A 16,409-nucleotide genomic window follows, 5' to 3' on the forward strand; every position below is an offset into this window, starting at 1 on the left:
AAGATTGGCAGATTTGCCATTGGTGCCCTGTGCTCTTCACAGATGTGAGAAGCTTCACACTGAGCACATGTGACAGACTTGACAGAGTCTGGAGACGCCATGGAGAGCATTCTGCTGCCTGCAACATCCTCCAGCATGACTGGTTTGGCAGTGGGTCAGTAATGGTGTGGAGAGGCATGTCTTTGGAGGGCTGCACAGCCCTCCATGTGCTAGCCAGAGGTACCCAGACTGCCATTAGGTACCGGGATGAGATCCTCAGACCCATTGCGAGACCATATGCTGGTGCAGTGGGCCCTGTGTTCCTTCTGATGCATGACAATGCTCGGCCTCATGTGACTGAAGTGTGTCAGCAGTTCCTGCATGGTGAAGGCACTGATGCTATGGACTGCTAATGGCCTTCCCGTTCCCCAGACCTGAAGCCAACTGATCACATCTGGGACATCATGTCTTGTTCCATCCACCAGTGCCACATTGCGCCACAGACTGTCCAGGAGTTGACTGATGCTTTAATCCAGGTCTGGGAGGAGAACCCTTGGAGAACATCCACCGCCTCATCAGGAGCATGCCTCGGTGTTGTAGGGAGGTCATACAGGCATGTGGATGCCACACACACTACTGGGCCTCATTTTGACGTGTCTTGAGGAATTTCCACTCAAGTTGGATCAGCCTGTAATGGGATTTTCCACTTTTATTTTGAGTATGATTTCAAATCCAGACCTCCATGGGATAATAATTTTGATTTACATTGATCATATTTATGTTATTTTGTTCTCAACGCATTCCCCTGTGTAATAAATAAAGTCTTTCAACTGGAATATTTAATTCATTGAGATCTAAGATGTGCTATTTTAGTGTTCCCTTTGTTTTTTTTGAGCAGTGTATAAATCTAACTGCCAGAAATAGATTTTTTAAAAAATTTTCTATTGATGTCATGAAGTCTTTTGGTTATGCTCATTGTGCAATGAAAATCTGATATTATATGACAACCCTTCTTTGACGAATGAATACTACCTGCCTCCAGATTTGCTGTTTGCTAATTTAATTAAATGCATCCATTTAGATGTGTAGCATCCATGTAGACACACAAAACTGAGACAGTTGAGGTCTTTATTTCACTACTCTCCAGTACTGTTTCTCTCTGTTTGATGCTGTGCACTGTGGTGCTTTTTGTCATGTGCTTCGTCACATCCTCTCCAAACTTGAAAATCATTTCTCCTCCACCATCATGGAGGATCTTCCAATTCCTTAAAGCGTGGAAACACAAGCTTTTCTTATTGCCACATCCTCACTGGTAAGCTATGAGAAAGAGATTTGAGTAAGGAGACATGTTAGCATTATGAAAAGCATCTGATAGCTGTTTGGTTGAATGTTTCATTTCTGGTATTTTCTCTGCCGTCATCCTTGATCACCAACAGTCTTTAAATCCTTACCTTTGTGCCTGATATCACTCTGGTGAAGGTTTAACTTTGGGAATCTGGGCTTCTGGTTTCCCTGGTCTGTGGTGCTGCTGGTCGTCGCTGCAGGCTTCTTCACCTACGTCGCTGTGCTCGTGGTGAGGCACAAACACAACACAGACTGTTTGTGGGTTTGAAAAATTGATCTTGTTTTGTTAGTTTGTTTGGTTACATATTTACTACAAAATGACCTGTTGTCTCTGGAAAGTCTTTAAAGTTATTATTTTCTCTGCAGTGTTCAGTGGACTTGGTTTCACTCTGCAGTCTAAAAACTGCTTCCCTAAATACAGTTTGGGGGCAAAACACTGATTACATGAGATGACGTGTGAGATGGAGATTGTTAATCAGTGAGCTATAGTGGTGTTAATTGGTATTTGAGACTAGCTGTTTCCCTCTGCTTCCAGTCTTTATGCTAAACTAAGCTAATTGCCTCCCAGCTCTAGCTCCATAATAGACTCACAGGTATGAGAGTGGTGTTTTAATGTGACTCCTGACAAGAGGGTGAATGAGCACATTGAGACAAATGTCATAACTATTTCTCTCAACACACCACTGGAACGTGTACAGATCTCAACATGTAGTCATATTATTACGCCTGACACCCAGGAGGAGGCTTTAGAGAATGTAGAGTCTCTTTATGCAGCACGGAGGGAAAATCTGTGCTGATCAGATTCAACTTGTCTGTTTTTCTTATTTCTCTGTGCAGCTGCTGGCTGTGTGTTTACTGTCAGAGGGCCAGAAGCTCCATTTACACTGGAGTCACAAGGTAACTCAGTGCTGTGTCTCTTGGTTGGAGTTCATATATCGATTCAGCTTTTGATAGACAAAGTTTCACCGACTCTTGGCAGTCACTGTGAATAGACCTGAAGGTGAAATGTGCACAAAATTCCTCTCATGCTCGTGAGAAATGACCTTTGTGTCGACATCAAATGGGCAGTTCACATTGAGCAGAGAAGAATCTCCACACAGCTAGTGTTAGGATGAAAAAGTAATGTGAGCACAAATACAGCACTTCTTCTGCACAAGCTATGATCACATAAGTCTCTGCAGACATAGTTTAATTCATACAAGAATGTATGACACATTTTACAAACAGTCACCAAGTAACACCCTTAAAACCCAGGGATCTGCCCAGACCGCGAGATGCTAACAGCGATTTGTGCATTCCGAGCTACCAAAGAGATTTTTCTCTTTGGTTGTTGAACATTTTACTTAGATTATTTTTGTAATTTGATTGTAGTTTATGGCAGAAAAATCATGTGGGAGATCCCATACCTGTGCAGACTTTTTTTCGGATCCAAATTGACATCTTGAATGCCAGTAGCTAGATGTTTATCATATGAATATATATATTGTTAAATCTAACTATTATCATGCATTTTAGAACTCTATAAATATAGTTCGTTTTTCTATACATGTGAACTGTGACATTCTCACATTTGTATGACTTGATTCTAATTATTGCAAACAGATTGGGATCCTGGTGAGCCTGACGTTCTCCATCACAGCCACTGCCGTCTTATCTGACCTGTGGAGTGATGAATGGACGACGTTGGTGCTTTCTTTCCAGGTGACACTCTTCTTCTTCTTCTCCTCTACCAGCCCTCCTTCCTTCATCTTCCTCTGCTGCCAGGTGTGACCAAATGTTTTGTGTCCTGGCCAGGTAACGGCACCTTTCTTACATGTGGGTGGAGTGTTACTGATGACATCACTTGCTTGGCCAGTCGCTTTGCATTTCTTTCGTATGAAGAGCAGAGGTAAGGAGCGCAGTCTGTCACATTTTCTACTGCAGAAATGCTAAATCTTATCGTAATTCCTGGGCATTTTTAGCTCCTGTCACATTTTTACTCACTGTGGGTTCATTTTTCACTGCAGTATAAACTTGGAACCTGGAACGAGCACAATCATGGATAGAAGTACAATAACAAAGTTATAATGCCATAAATCATAAGTCAGTCTTGCAGACTTTGGTGGCCCTCCAACTTTTCCTGTCTGCTCGTGAAATATCGCAGGTGCTATCATTCGGCACTTGTGATATTTAGTTTGGAAATAATGGACCATTACAACCTTTATTTTGAAAACTTTAGTGAAGCAAATAAAACCAATTATCCCTCCATACCAAGATTTAAAAAAGAAAAATATGAAAAGGTTAATTTACATTGGAAACAAGAGTTTTGTCCACGTGAAGTCGCATGGGTTATAGATTTTTATGTCCTCAGATGCTTTTAGTTGAACATTTTTCTGTTTGTGTGCATGTTTTAAAGTGAGTGTTTGTGTTTCAGTAAGGCGGGGCCTGATCCTGGGAGTCTACCTGACCATTCTGTCAGCTCTCTACTTGGTGCCCCTTGGTTTGGATTCTCCTTGTATCAAAGAGGAGGGGACACTCGGCCCTGCACCAGCCCTCATCGGCCACAGAGGAGCTCCTATGGTGAGCAACAACACAGTGAAAAAACATTTTTCTTGAATTGAGCTGTGGTTACAAAGACAGTATTTGTCTCCAACGCCTTTATTCAGAATATAACTTTTTTGACATGTGCTTAGTGATTCTAAGTTAGAACTCCAGTCCTGAACAGGATTAGGAACTTCTGGAAAATCTCTTGACTTTTCTTCAGAAACAAAACAACAAAACTTGAATTTTTGAATTGGGATTTAACAGTTATTTTAAACATGGATAAATCTGCTGGTTGTTTTCCTAATTAATCAATGTACCTCAATAATTTAGCCTGAAAAAATGTAGCAAAATGGTATTCACATCTCCACAGAACAGACAGAACAGTCTAACAGTCATATGTTTTTAATGTATTGTGATATATGACAAAGAAAAGCAGGGCATTCTCACAACCGCATTCAAAGTCTTTGCTTGAAAACATTACATAAACAATTAGCAGGTTATTATTTTGCCTTAATACATTAATCAGTTATTACTGGTTGCTGCTCTAAGTAGGACAGTTTCAGAATATTCTATAAAGGTTGCATCTTTTCCTGCTGTTGCAAAATGATCTTTTCTGTTTAAGATTTAAACACATGAGACCAAAATCCCAGCAAAGCAGTGTGATCTACATTATTCTTGGACACTTTGTGGGCCTGAGGTCTGTCTGTGTTTTGATACACGAACTCTGCTCACATCCTTCCTGTCAGACAATGCTTCTGTTTTAGCACTGTACTCTGTACTATTTGCGTTATCTTGACATTCCTCAGCGAAATAGCAGCAAACACGCCCTGTACATGTGCTGACTGCAGCTCCAAGTAGCTGCATGTTCTGGATGTGAATGTACTGATTGTGTGTTAATTATCACTCGGCAGCTTGCTCCAGAAAACACACTGATGTCATTTGAGAAGGCAGTGGAAGCTGGAAGTGATGGCCTGGAGACGGACGTCACCATTAGGTCAGTCAGCAGTAAAAATGTGTCTGCACAGTTGTGGTACGGTGGCCTTAACAGCCCAATAAACTGCAGCTCCAGCTCCAGAAGAAAACACATAAACAAAAATACAAAAAACACCCCCCCAAAAAAAAACACATTCACTGGGTTAACAACACAGGCATAGCATTTAGAAAAACTGCAGGAATCTGAGATTGATGTCTGAATCATGAAATCAGGATGTTAAAACAAAAAAACATGGATTGATAACTTTAATAACTGAAATTTTGCCCACGAGGGATGTCAGATCGAGGCAATCAAGGCCATATTTAAATGATCAATATTGATCCTAACCTAAGCCCAACCTAAGTTGAAAAAAAAATTAATGAATGAAGTTTTATTAAACAACAGTTGATTAATTTGTGTTACAAGTTAAATGTACTGGAGATTTGTCCTTTGCTGATGTTGCTGTTTCAAACCCCATATGCTTGATAGGGCCACAAAGATTCCTTTTGTGGTAAATCCTTGCTTGAATTAATACTTGTATGCTAGGTGGTGGTCATTAAGCATCCCAAAAGACTTTGTCATGGTGACCCTTTACTGGTTGAACCCTCACAATATGAAACTGCCCACCTCCTCTGGTCACTACAGTATTTATCGGTAAGAGGCTTCACCTGTTGGCAAGACAAAGTACTACAGCTATTCTACAGTACTTGAAGTTTGCATTATCTAGCAAATGGCATTGAGTTGGGACTCGGTATCTGCAGATGCTAAATATTAAATGAATCTGTTTGGATTGCAGGCAAAAATACTTTATCATCCCAAAACCTATCCCTGTTGCCTATGTGTTATCAAACTGTTACTAATGCTGTCCTGTCATAATTTTAGTTTTGATGGGATTCCTTTCCTAATGCACGACCGCACTCTACGACGGACCACCAATGTCCACAAGGTTTTCCCAAACCGGACCGACACCTTGGCTGCCATGTTCACCTGGAGTGAACTGGAGAGTCTGAATGCTGGTTCCTGGTTCCTCTCCGTGAGTCACTGAGGCCGAGTCTGAAGACACATTTTGATCTAAAAAAAACAAAACAAGTTTGCTCCTTTATCCTTGTCAAGAAAAATGTCTGTATATATGAAATCACAAAAAAACAGTCGAACAGCAGGAGTGTAACCCAAAAGCCTGGAATAAACCATTACTAGTCTTGGTTGGCTGCCAACAATGACATAGTAAAGAAAGCAGGGAATCACACGTGGACTGAATTAGATGCCTGTGTTGTGTACTATTAAAGGAGATTAACTGAACAGTCATGTGTAAAGACATTAAAAAGTCCTATTAGCAAGCACTGTTTTGGCCATCTCTACCATTACACTGCATGCTGACTTTATATGTATCTTCTCTGGAAGGAGTTTTCCAGAAAGTCAGTTTCGGTGACCTTATCTACTGTTTCTTGGCCAAAATGCCTAGAAAAAGCTATGTTTTAAATAATATCAGTGTGTGCATGAACAAAATGTTCAAACACTAAGGTTCACACATTGGAAAATACACTATTATAGTAGGTCTTTCTGTTATTTAGACAAAAACACTACTAATCTAAATGGACTAGAAAAAAACAACAGAAACACTCAGTTTAACCCAATACAGCTGAAAAGCAAACAACATCTTTATCACACAGTTCAGCACCCCTCTTCAACAGTCTCAGCTAATTTACTTGAACCTTTCACGTAATATCCTAAAAATAAAACTGGTATTTAGCTTAGCAATTTTTAAGAGAGGTCTATGGAATTTGGTACTAAAGACAAGAGAAATAGATAAAGTGTTCATTTTAAATTTTAGTTATTAAATGCCTGCTTGATGTAATTTAGGTTTTCTGAAAAAGTTGTATTAGGTCAGTGGAAGATGGTTCATAAACTCATGCAAGAGTTTCCAGGACAGATTAACAATATCGGCAGACTGTTAATGTAACAGCAGGATTGAGGTTAGGAAGTTACTAATCTTTAGAGCAACAATTGAGTTCAATCAGTGTATTGATTGTTACCTGAGAATTAAAATTAAATCAGTAGAAACTGTAGAATTCCTTTTAACAGCTCCATTGTCCCACAACACAATCAACTGGCAGATGAAGGGCATGGCTGACATGTTACATCACAGTATTAATCGTGTATTGATGGTTGTGCTTCCAGCATGATCCGTTTGGTACAGCAAGCTCTCTGGGAGCTGAGGACCGGCAGCGGGCAGGAAATCAGTCGGTGTGCAGCCTGCAGGCCTTCCTCCAGCTGGCAGCTCAGACGGACAAACTGGTGATCTTTGACCTGTACCGTCCGCCTAGAGGCCACCCATACAGAGACGGCTGGATCCATCGAACGTTGGAGGTCATCCAGAACGAGTCGTCCATTCACTCCTCACAGGTGAGAACGAAAACAAACACAACACTGACATCAGGGGTTCCAACTTTTGGACAAGAAACTTTATGGAACTTGTCAATGGCAGACTTTTTTTAGGGGAAGTGGGTGGAACCAATTCTGAATAAGGACTCAGCAAAGCGATAACAGTCAGTAGGAAAGACTTGGAGCACATGAAGTAAGATCAGTGGGTTAGCATAGCTTTATATTAAGCCTGCTTCAGTTTGTGCCTCTCATGTATTACCAGTCAAGTAACAGAGAAAAGCATGTTTCTGTAAAAGAAAAACACCTGACAGCCTTTGAAAGACTCTGAAGAAAGGCGATATGGCAGTATTTTCAACCTCAAGTTGATATATGCACATATTTTTTTTTTACAGTGGTAGGTGCAGCGTTTCACTGTCAAACCTTCATTCATTGCTGATGTGTTCGTATCATTGTGTTTTCTTACTCTAAGGGTCATTCAGCAACACATCCAGCTACTCTGAAGGTTTTTCCAAAATTCTCAGACATATCTATGCATCTGGTGAAAAATATTTAGCGTACAAATGGTTTTCAACTTGTTATCTTCTTCCTATTTTTGTAGAACACAAGAAAACAGTAAAACACAATAGAAAGCAATGCCAATGATGGACTAATATAACTGACGCTGACGTTTTCATTGTGGTTCATGGTGAATCAGTAAACCAGAGAACAATTATGTCTGTCGGCCAGGAAACTTGCAAACCAGGTGGAAATTTTTTTAACTTTGCAACAAGTGGAATATTTAGTCACCCAGAAGTTCTGAATGAAGAACACCTGAATTTAAAGATTAAAAAAAAAAAAAAAAAAAAAAAAAAAAAATGGAAAAAAAATCACAGAAAGATTAATTGTCAACCAAAAACATACAGACATAAAAATTACATTAAAAGACAAATGATCTGTTTGGCCTTCAGTTTTCTTTTGGCCAGATGTGCTGTAAAATAGCTGACTTTGGTAATTTATCAAGATGGCACCGGTGAGTGCAGCAGCCGTCATACCCAATCGTATGTGTCTGCAGAGCTGCAGGCAGCACTCTCAGAGCCAACTCTCTCAGGGCAACTCTCTCAGGGCAACTCTCTCAGGGCAACTCTCTCAGGGCCGCACTCTCTCTTCTTCTACAGACGCGTCGTCAGAGCTTTTTTTTCAAGACAGCGCCAGCGACCACAATGAACGATCGCCAAAATGCACGATTTAGTTCTAAAAGAGTGATTCCACACTTCATGTCCTATAGTTTTAAAGGTTCACCCCCCCCCATCCAAATAGTGATTTTTAACTAGCAAGTCAAGGTTTGAAAGGTTTATTCCACCCAAAATACTTATTACAATGATAATAACTTGGTTGCTGAGACTTGCATTTGGGCAAATTGTGTAACAAACATACTTATTAACAAGTAAATAATAATGGACTCTACTGCTGTGGCCTCTGTGGTCTGTAGCCCAGATGCAGTAGTATGAGTGTGTTCAGAGCTCTCAGGACCCACCGACAGGTCAATGGTGTTTGTGTCACCTGCCGATTTGGATACTAAAGAAAGTAGGAGCATTCGTCGCCGTAATGGAAGATGGTCACGTCGTGTGACCATCACGTTTTATCTGATGAAAGCTGCTGTAAAACCAACGTTTAGCTTGTTTGTTTCGGTGTTAAACTGAATCACAGTGAGATTTGGGCAACAGAGCTCAGAGATGATGATAATTAACTACAGACAGCATTAATGAAATTTGATCAGATGATAGAAGCATGTTGAAATGATGACTGTCAGTTAAATGAAGCAACGCGCTTCGAGGCTACCAGTGCATCCTGCCCGGCAGAGAGGAGGAGACCCGCACCGTGATGGAGCATGACGTGAGGCTGATGTTTCAACGCGTGAATACCAGGAAAGCGACAGGACCTGACGGTATACCAGGCAGTGTCCTGAAAACCTGTGCCAACCAGCAGGCACTGGTGTTCACGGAAATATTCAACCTCTTGCTCTCCTAGTGCATCATCCCCAGGTGCTTTAAGAAGTCTGTCATTGTTCCTATCCCCAAGGAAACCAAGCCCAGCTGTCTTAACGACTACCAGCCCATTGCCCGTACCTCTGTGGTGATGAAATGTTTTGAAAGACTAGTCAGATATTTCATCATCTCCTCCCTACCTGCCTCCCTGCATACCGGCCAAACAGATCCACAGATGACACCATAAATCACCTGCTTCACACAGCCCTGGCCCACATGCACACTAGGAAGGGGAATTATGTGCGAATGCTGTTCGTGGACTTCAGTTCAGCGTTCAACACCATAATCCCCTCCAGACTGGTCACTAAGCTGCGGGACCTCGGACTCACCTCCTCCCTGTGCAGGTGGGTCTACAGCTTTTTGACCAGCAGACCACAGGTTGTTTGAGTGGGAAATTGCCTATCCCCCTCACGCACCCTCAACATCGGTGTGCTGTGTGCTGAGCCCTCTGCTGTACTCACTGTACACCAATGACTGCCTGTCCACATCAAACTGTAACACCATCATAAAGTTTGCTGACGACACAGCAGTGGTGGCTCTGATCTCCAACAACAACAAGGAGGACTATTTGATGGAGATCACCCACCTGGAGGACTGGTGCAGAGACAACAGCCTCCTCCTGAACATCAGCAAAATCAAAGAACTGATTGTGGACTACAGCAAAAAGCAGCAGAGGGCATACCACCCACTCAGGATCAGTGGGACAGAGGTGGAGCAAGTGGAGAGCTTCAAGTACCTGGGTGTTAACATCACACAGGACCTGACATGGTCCTGTCACATCAACACCCTGGTGAAGAAGGCTTGACAGTGTCTCTACTTCCTCCGACGTCTGAAGGACTTTAAGCTCCCTCTCAAAGTCCTCAGGAACTTTCACACCTGCACCATTGAGAGTGTTTTGGCCGAGAGTATCACCACCTGGATGGGCAGCAGCACTCAGCAGGACTTCTTGGCCCTGAGGAGGGTGGTCCACTTGGCTGAGCGCACCATCAGAACCACCCTCCCCAACCTGCAGGACATTTACACCAAACGATGCAGGTTAAAAGCCAGGAAGAATGTGAGTGAGCCAACCCACAGACTGTTCTCTCTGCTGCCATCAGGGCGGCGTTACTGCTGCCTGAAGGCAAACACAGAGAGAATGAGGAGGAGCTTTTTCTGTCAAGCTGTCCGCCTGCTGAACTTGAAACAGTAAACTCAATAGACAATCAAACCATGTACTTTGCACTGTTCACCTTGTATATATATATATATATATGTACATAACCTTATGATTATTTTATTATTTGTTTTATTCCCTTTTTGCATTGTTTGGAAATTTGATTTATTTATTTCTCTCTCTCTTACTCTCGCTCGCTCTCCGTATCTGTATGTATGTGTATGTATATATATATTCTTATTTATCTTATTATTATTGTTTCGGTGTGGAACAGGTGCACAACGCATTTCACTGCGCGTTATACCATGTATAACTGTGTTTGTGACCAATAAAAACCTTGAATCCTTGAATTTAGTTTTGTTAATTGAAATACTGGACTAATTCTGTTAACTGATTAACAGAATTAATCCAGTATTTCATGAGTTTACTCATCATTATGTATACCCCAGGTTTGTGTCTTAAAGTAGCTTTTTCATCTGTTAAATACACTCTGAGGTTTTTCAACACATTATCACATTTTTACAAATGCAAACTGAGTTTTTATTGTAGAAAATACTTAAAGTCGGTTATCTGAATTGTGAGTTGAGCAGTAAAAGCTTGTTGCACATTTTGTATAAAGTTTACTCCTAAGTTTGATGCTGTCCTGTTCTCTGTCAAACAGAGTCCAGTATAGAATCTTGTAATGTAATGTTGCCTCGAGTGACAGAAATCAGCTCATGAATAAAGAGTGCAGTTTTTGTAAGTGAGTAGTGGACAGTAATGTGACGGCTTTGCTTTCTAAAAACACTTGTGTTGTGCATGTCTGCGTCTCTCCAGGTGCTGTGGCTGCCTTCAGACCTTCGCTCTCTGGTGCAGGAACTTGATCCTGAGTTGCATCAGACTTCAGGCAGTCAGCTCCCTCTAGAGGAGCTGCAGCGTCAACACATCGTCAAGCTCAACCTGCACTACAGCTCCATGTCCACGCAGCTCATCAGGTGTGATAAAAAACAAATACTCTTAATTTAATTCATTAGATTTATGGATAGTGGATGTAACTTCTTTCCTGCTCGTGTTTAACTTGACTTTCCCCTGACTTGTGTGCAGTGAGTATGCTGCAGCAAACATCACCACCAACCTGTATGTGATTAGCCAGCCGTGGCTCTACTCTCTGGCCTGGTGTACTGGAGTCCACTCAGTGGCCACCAATGCCCCACAGCTCCTCGGCACCATGAGTGCCCCGTTTGTCCTCATGGTGAGTTCAAGAACAGGCGCAGCTGCATTGTTTCACGTCTCCAATAGGAGGAGACACACTGAAAGGCCATGAAAAGATGTTTTTATGTTAGGGAAGCTTTTATTGTGAAACATCTTCGTTAGTCACAATGTAGTACAGTTAGAGATGGGTATTAACATGTACTCTGCTGTGCTTACTTTTACATTTCCAGGAATTCATCGCTCACTTTGTCTTTAGACCTGTTTATTATTTTACTTTAAAAGACTGCTGTGCTGACGGTTTGCAACTCCTCTGACTCTGTTCACAGCAAAATAATGGCTGCTGATGGCACTCTCTGTTTTCTTCTGCCACTGTTAGAGTTTGGCCTTCGAGCATCTCAGTGAACTCAGTAATCTGAGGTCAGAACATCAGAGAACTGCGCTGACAATAAACTGACAGAGCAAAGTTTCATCCCATGTACATTTAATATATGATAGTGAAACTGTGCCGTGTTTTATTCTGGTGAAGGTTGATTTTCAGCCGGATTTAAAATGGATTTTGATCTTTAATCTTAGCCTTTACACTGGAATTTTGTCGAGATTGAAGCACATTGATAAAAGACATCCCCTGATTCTTTATACCAAGTTTTGTGTCCAGTCTTGGAGGACTCCAGCAGCACCAGTGGATCGAAGTGGAGGCGTGTTTTCGTATCCAACTTTTAAACCAAATGTCCCATTTTCTAACAATTAAGTACTGTTAGTTTCCTTGATCAGTGTCATCAACTTCCACTGTATTGGACTTCATTTTAATTTTTGGTTTTAATCTTCACCTAAATTTGCCACAGATTATCTTCAGTCCAAGCTGCACATGTTTTATCAGATAAAATCCTTTATTCATGTTCCTCCTCTCCACTGGCTTTCATTAAATTGTTCTGGTAGTTGTTGCCTCCTTTGCTCGCAGAGGAACATCACTTTGTGTCAGAACTCATCTTTTTAATCACATATCTGTTGGTGAATGTGCTAATGTCACATGCGATGAACAAGTTAAAACATATGTAAAAAAAACAAAAAAACAAAACAAAACAAGGATGCATTTTTCCAGCTATTATCACTTCACTATGTTGGTAATAATGGACATATACTGTACATTTAAAAAATGATTAAATCTAAATAGAAAACTATCCATTTAGGCGTTTTCTGTCTTTCTGTGACTGTTATCAGCATGAAACAGGTGTGAAATTATAGTGTGTTATTTTAAAAAGTGGGTAAAGTCTGCAGAAACAGTAGCATGTGTGAACTTTAAAAAAGATGTACTGAGAGATGTACATTTCTGAATTTATTGTTTTAAGGAAGAAAGAAACTGTAGTTTTGTTTGTTCCATTTTTATTAATGTGCACATGCAAGACAAAGTCGTTATATTTGACATATTGATCTCTCTGCTCCCACTCTCTGCCTTTCAGAGTCCAGCTGACTATAACCTGATGTGGATTCTCACTGATGTGGTGTCCTTAGTGCTGATCTTCATCATCTTCTTCTTTCACAGGTGAATCTCGCACACACACATGAAACCAGTAATAATACTTTAGCAGCTGACAGGATGTCTCACCTGTACTGTGTTGCAGCAGTTCAATAATACCGTGTTGTTTGAATTTCAGATGGCGAGAGCGAGGACTGGCTTTCTGCTCAGACAGTAAAGTCACGCTGGACAACGGCACTTACAGCAAATTTAAAACAGGTAACAGACTTTAAAACCAAATCTGATGAAATGTTGGCCATCTGGCACCACTGAATGTTGACGTTAATGGCAGTTGTTTAGATATTTAACGCGGACAGAAACCATCAGCCCCAGAGTTACAAAAAATCTACTTTAATTGAATAGCTTTTATTGGCTGGTAAGTGGAAGTAAAGTTTTATCATTAAGACAGAATTACCCTTTTTGAAACTATTCATTACATACTCATGCATTATGTGTTTATGTATAATTATAGGCTCATTAGGTTAACCAATAACTTGTTTGTAATTTTGGTTTTAGCCTGAATTCTGCAAATAAGTGTTTTTTATTTTACATGTACAACACAAATGCTTATAATGGATCAATATTCCAATATTATCTGTGATTTTATTACAGCGTATCTTAATCAGATAAGAAATTACATGTCCACTGTAGTTCGAACAAATGTGCAACAAAAAAAAAATCTTGCATGTAATTTTCATCATATTTCTCTCATTTCTTCTTCTTCTTATTTTTTAAATTATAGGTAATATATTAATGGAGCCTTTTGATTTATACTTTTTGTTTGTATAGACTTTAAAAAAAATAGTTAGATATTGAAAAGCTGCACGTTTTCTGGAGTACAGTATTATCACTGTACACTGAAAGTAGCTCTGTGAAAATAATTTTATTCACTAGTTTCAGTTGTTGTCATAATATTTCTCACTGAAGACTGAATTAGAGCTTAAACGATGCGTTGATTAATGTATTTGTCCATTAACAGAATTTCAGTTTAAATTCAATTTTATTTGTATAGCGCAGTTTACAGCACGTTATCACATAGTGCTTAACAAAGTAAGGTATAGACCTTACAAATTTAACAGAGAAACCAACAATCCAAAGCAGCCTTTGAACTTCCTTTGAGGAAGTGGTTGGCAACAGTGGGAAGGAACCAAACCCCCCCCCCAGAGGGAGGGTTTGGGGGGACCCCCGGCAGAACCAGGCTCAAGGAGGACGGCCATCTGCCTTGACCGGTTGGGTGAGAGTGGGGATGAGGGGTGGGGAAAACAGGATGGCAGATGGAGAGCAGTAATAGAACAGAACAATAAATATGAATATAAGCATTTTGGGGGTTGGTGAGGCCAGCAGCTGGAGGTCAGGGACATGAAGCTCCGGATCCAGAGACGTCCAGAAGGAGCACAGGACCTCGGGGGAAACACAGAGTTGGTGACATGTAATGGTGCTTATAACTAAATGGAAGGAAGAGAGAGGAGCTCAGTACATCTTTAGAATCCCCCGGCAGTGTAATGCTATAGCAGCATAACTAAGGGGCAGTTCAGGTGATCCTGAGCAGCCCTGACTATAAGCTTTATCAAAGAGGAACGTTTTTAGCATAACCTTAAAAGTAGAGAGGGTGTCTGCCTCCTGAACCCAAACTGGGAGCTGATTCCTTCTTCTGCAAACTCTAGGAACCACAAGTAGACCTGCAGTCGGAGAACGAAGGGCTCTGTTAGGATGACAGTACAATAAGGTTTTTAAGGTAAAAAATGGAGCTTGGCCATTGAGAGATTTATATGTTAGAAGCAGGATTTTAAATTCCATCCTTGATTTTGTAGGGAGCCATTGAACAAAAGCTAATACGGGAAAGATATGATCTCTTTTACTGGTTCCTGTCAGAACCCTGGCTGCAGCATTTTGGATCAGCTGGAGATTTTTAAGAGAGTTATTGGGACATCCTGATAATAAGGAATTACAAAAGTCCAGTCTAGAAATTATAAATGCATGGACTAGTTTCTCAGCATCACTCTGAGACAGGATGTTCCTGATTTTTACTATATTACGTAAACGAAAAAAGGCTGTCCTACAAACTTGTTTTATATGGCTATTGAACGACATGTCCTGGTCAAAAATAACTCTAAGGTTCTTTGCAGTAGAACTGGAGGCCAAAGCAATGTCATCTAGAGTAGCTATCTGGTTCGATAGTGTGTTTCTGAGGTGTTTAGGGCCAAATACAATAACCTCAGTTTTGTCTGAATTTAAATGAAGGAAATTGCAGGTCATCCAGGCCTTTATGTCCTTCAGACATGCCTGGAGTCTGACATACTGATGGGTTTCATTTGGCTTCATAGATAAATATAGCTGGGTGTCGTTTGCATAACAGTGGAAATTTATGCAATGCTTCCTAATAATATTGCCTAAAGGAAGCATGTACAAGGTAAATAATATAGGTCCTACCACAGAGCCCTGTGGAACTCCACAACTAACTCTACTGCGGGTGGAAGAATCATCATTAACATGAACAAACTGGAATCTGTCTGATAAATATGATTTAAAACAATTTAGTGCAGTTCCTTTAAGCCCAATTAAACATTCCAGTCTCTGTAGCAAGATGCTATGATCAACAGTATCAAATGCAGCACTGAGATCCAGCAGAACGAGTATAGAAACTAGTCCACTGTCTGAAGCTATAAGATCATTTGTGACCTTCACCAATGTTGTCTCTGTACAATGATCCATTCTAAATCCTGACTGAAACTCTTCAGACAAACCATTTCTATGCAGATAATCACATAATTGGCTTGCAACAACTTTATCAAGAATTTTAGAAACAAAAGCGAGGTTGGACATGGGCCTATAGTTAGCTAAAACGCCTGGATCTAGAGTAGGCTTTTTGAGTAGTGGTTTTATTATAGCTACTTTAAAAGCCTGCGGTACGTAGCCTGTTAATATAGAGAATTTGATGATATTTAATACTGCAGTATTTATTAGAGGAAAGATTTCCTTGACCAGTCTAGTTGGGATTGGGTCTAACAGACATGTCGCTGGTTTCGAAGAATTTACTATCGACGTGAGCTCTGACAGATTTACAGCAGAGAAGCAGTCTATGTATAAATCTGGTCCTATGGATGCATCCAGAGCTGCTGCACCTACAGACATGCTAATAATTTTTGTCTAATATTCAAAACTTTATTAGTGAAGAAGGTCATAAAGTCTTCACTGCTGAGAGCTGAAGAAACAGAAGGCTCCACAGAGCTGTGATGCTTTGTCAGCCTGGCTACAGTGCTGAAAAGAAACCTGGGTTTGTTCTTGTTTTGCTCAATTAGGGATGAATAGTAGGCAGTTCTCATCTTG

The 16,409-nt window shown here is 40.7% G+C and overlaps 1 protein-coding gene across 1 annotated transcript in view; it reads left to right on the forward strand.

The window, feature by feature from the left end:
• Positions 1–16,409, forward strand: part of LOC103357773 (glycerophosphodiester phosphodiesterase domain-containing protein 5-like) — a 23,891-nt gene that overhangs the window by 3,789 nt on the left and 3,693 nt on the right. Inside the window, exons 3-14 of the mRNA XM_008282474.1 lie at positions 1,459–1,552; positions 2,161–2,220; positions 2,926–3,024; positions 3,118–3,211; positions 3,737–3,882; positions 4,758–4,840; positions 5,702–5,852; positions 6,998–7,222; positions 11,195–11,352; positions 11,462–11,609; positions 13,027–13,109; positions 13,222–13,301. Coding sequence (XP_008280696.1) covers positions 1,459–1,552; positions 2,161–2,220; positions 2,926–3,024; positions 3,118–3,211; positions 3,737–3,882; positions 4,758–4,840; positions 5,702–5,852; positions 6,998–7,222; positions 11,195–11,352; positions 11,462–11,609; positions 13,027–13,109; positions 13,222–13,301 — 1,421 coding nt within the window. The remainder of the gene's footprint in view (positions 1–1,458; positions 1,553–2,160; positions 2,221–2,925; positions 3,025–3,117; positions 3,212–3,736; positions 3,883–4,757; positions 4,841–5,701; positions 5,853–6,997; positions 7,223–11,194; positions 11,353–11,461; positions 11,610–13,026; positions 13,110–13,221; positions 13,302–16,409) is intronic.

The sequence above is a fragment of the Stegastes partitus genome, unplaced genomic scaffold (genome assembly GCF_000690725.1).
Source record: "Stegastes partitus isolate 25-593 unplaced genomic scaffold, Stegastes_partitus-1.0.2 Scaffold273, whole genome shotgun sequence".
NCBI lineage: Eukaryota > Metazoa > Chordata > Actinopteri > Pomacentridae > Stegastes > Stegastes partitus.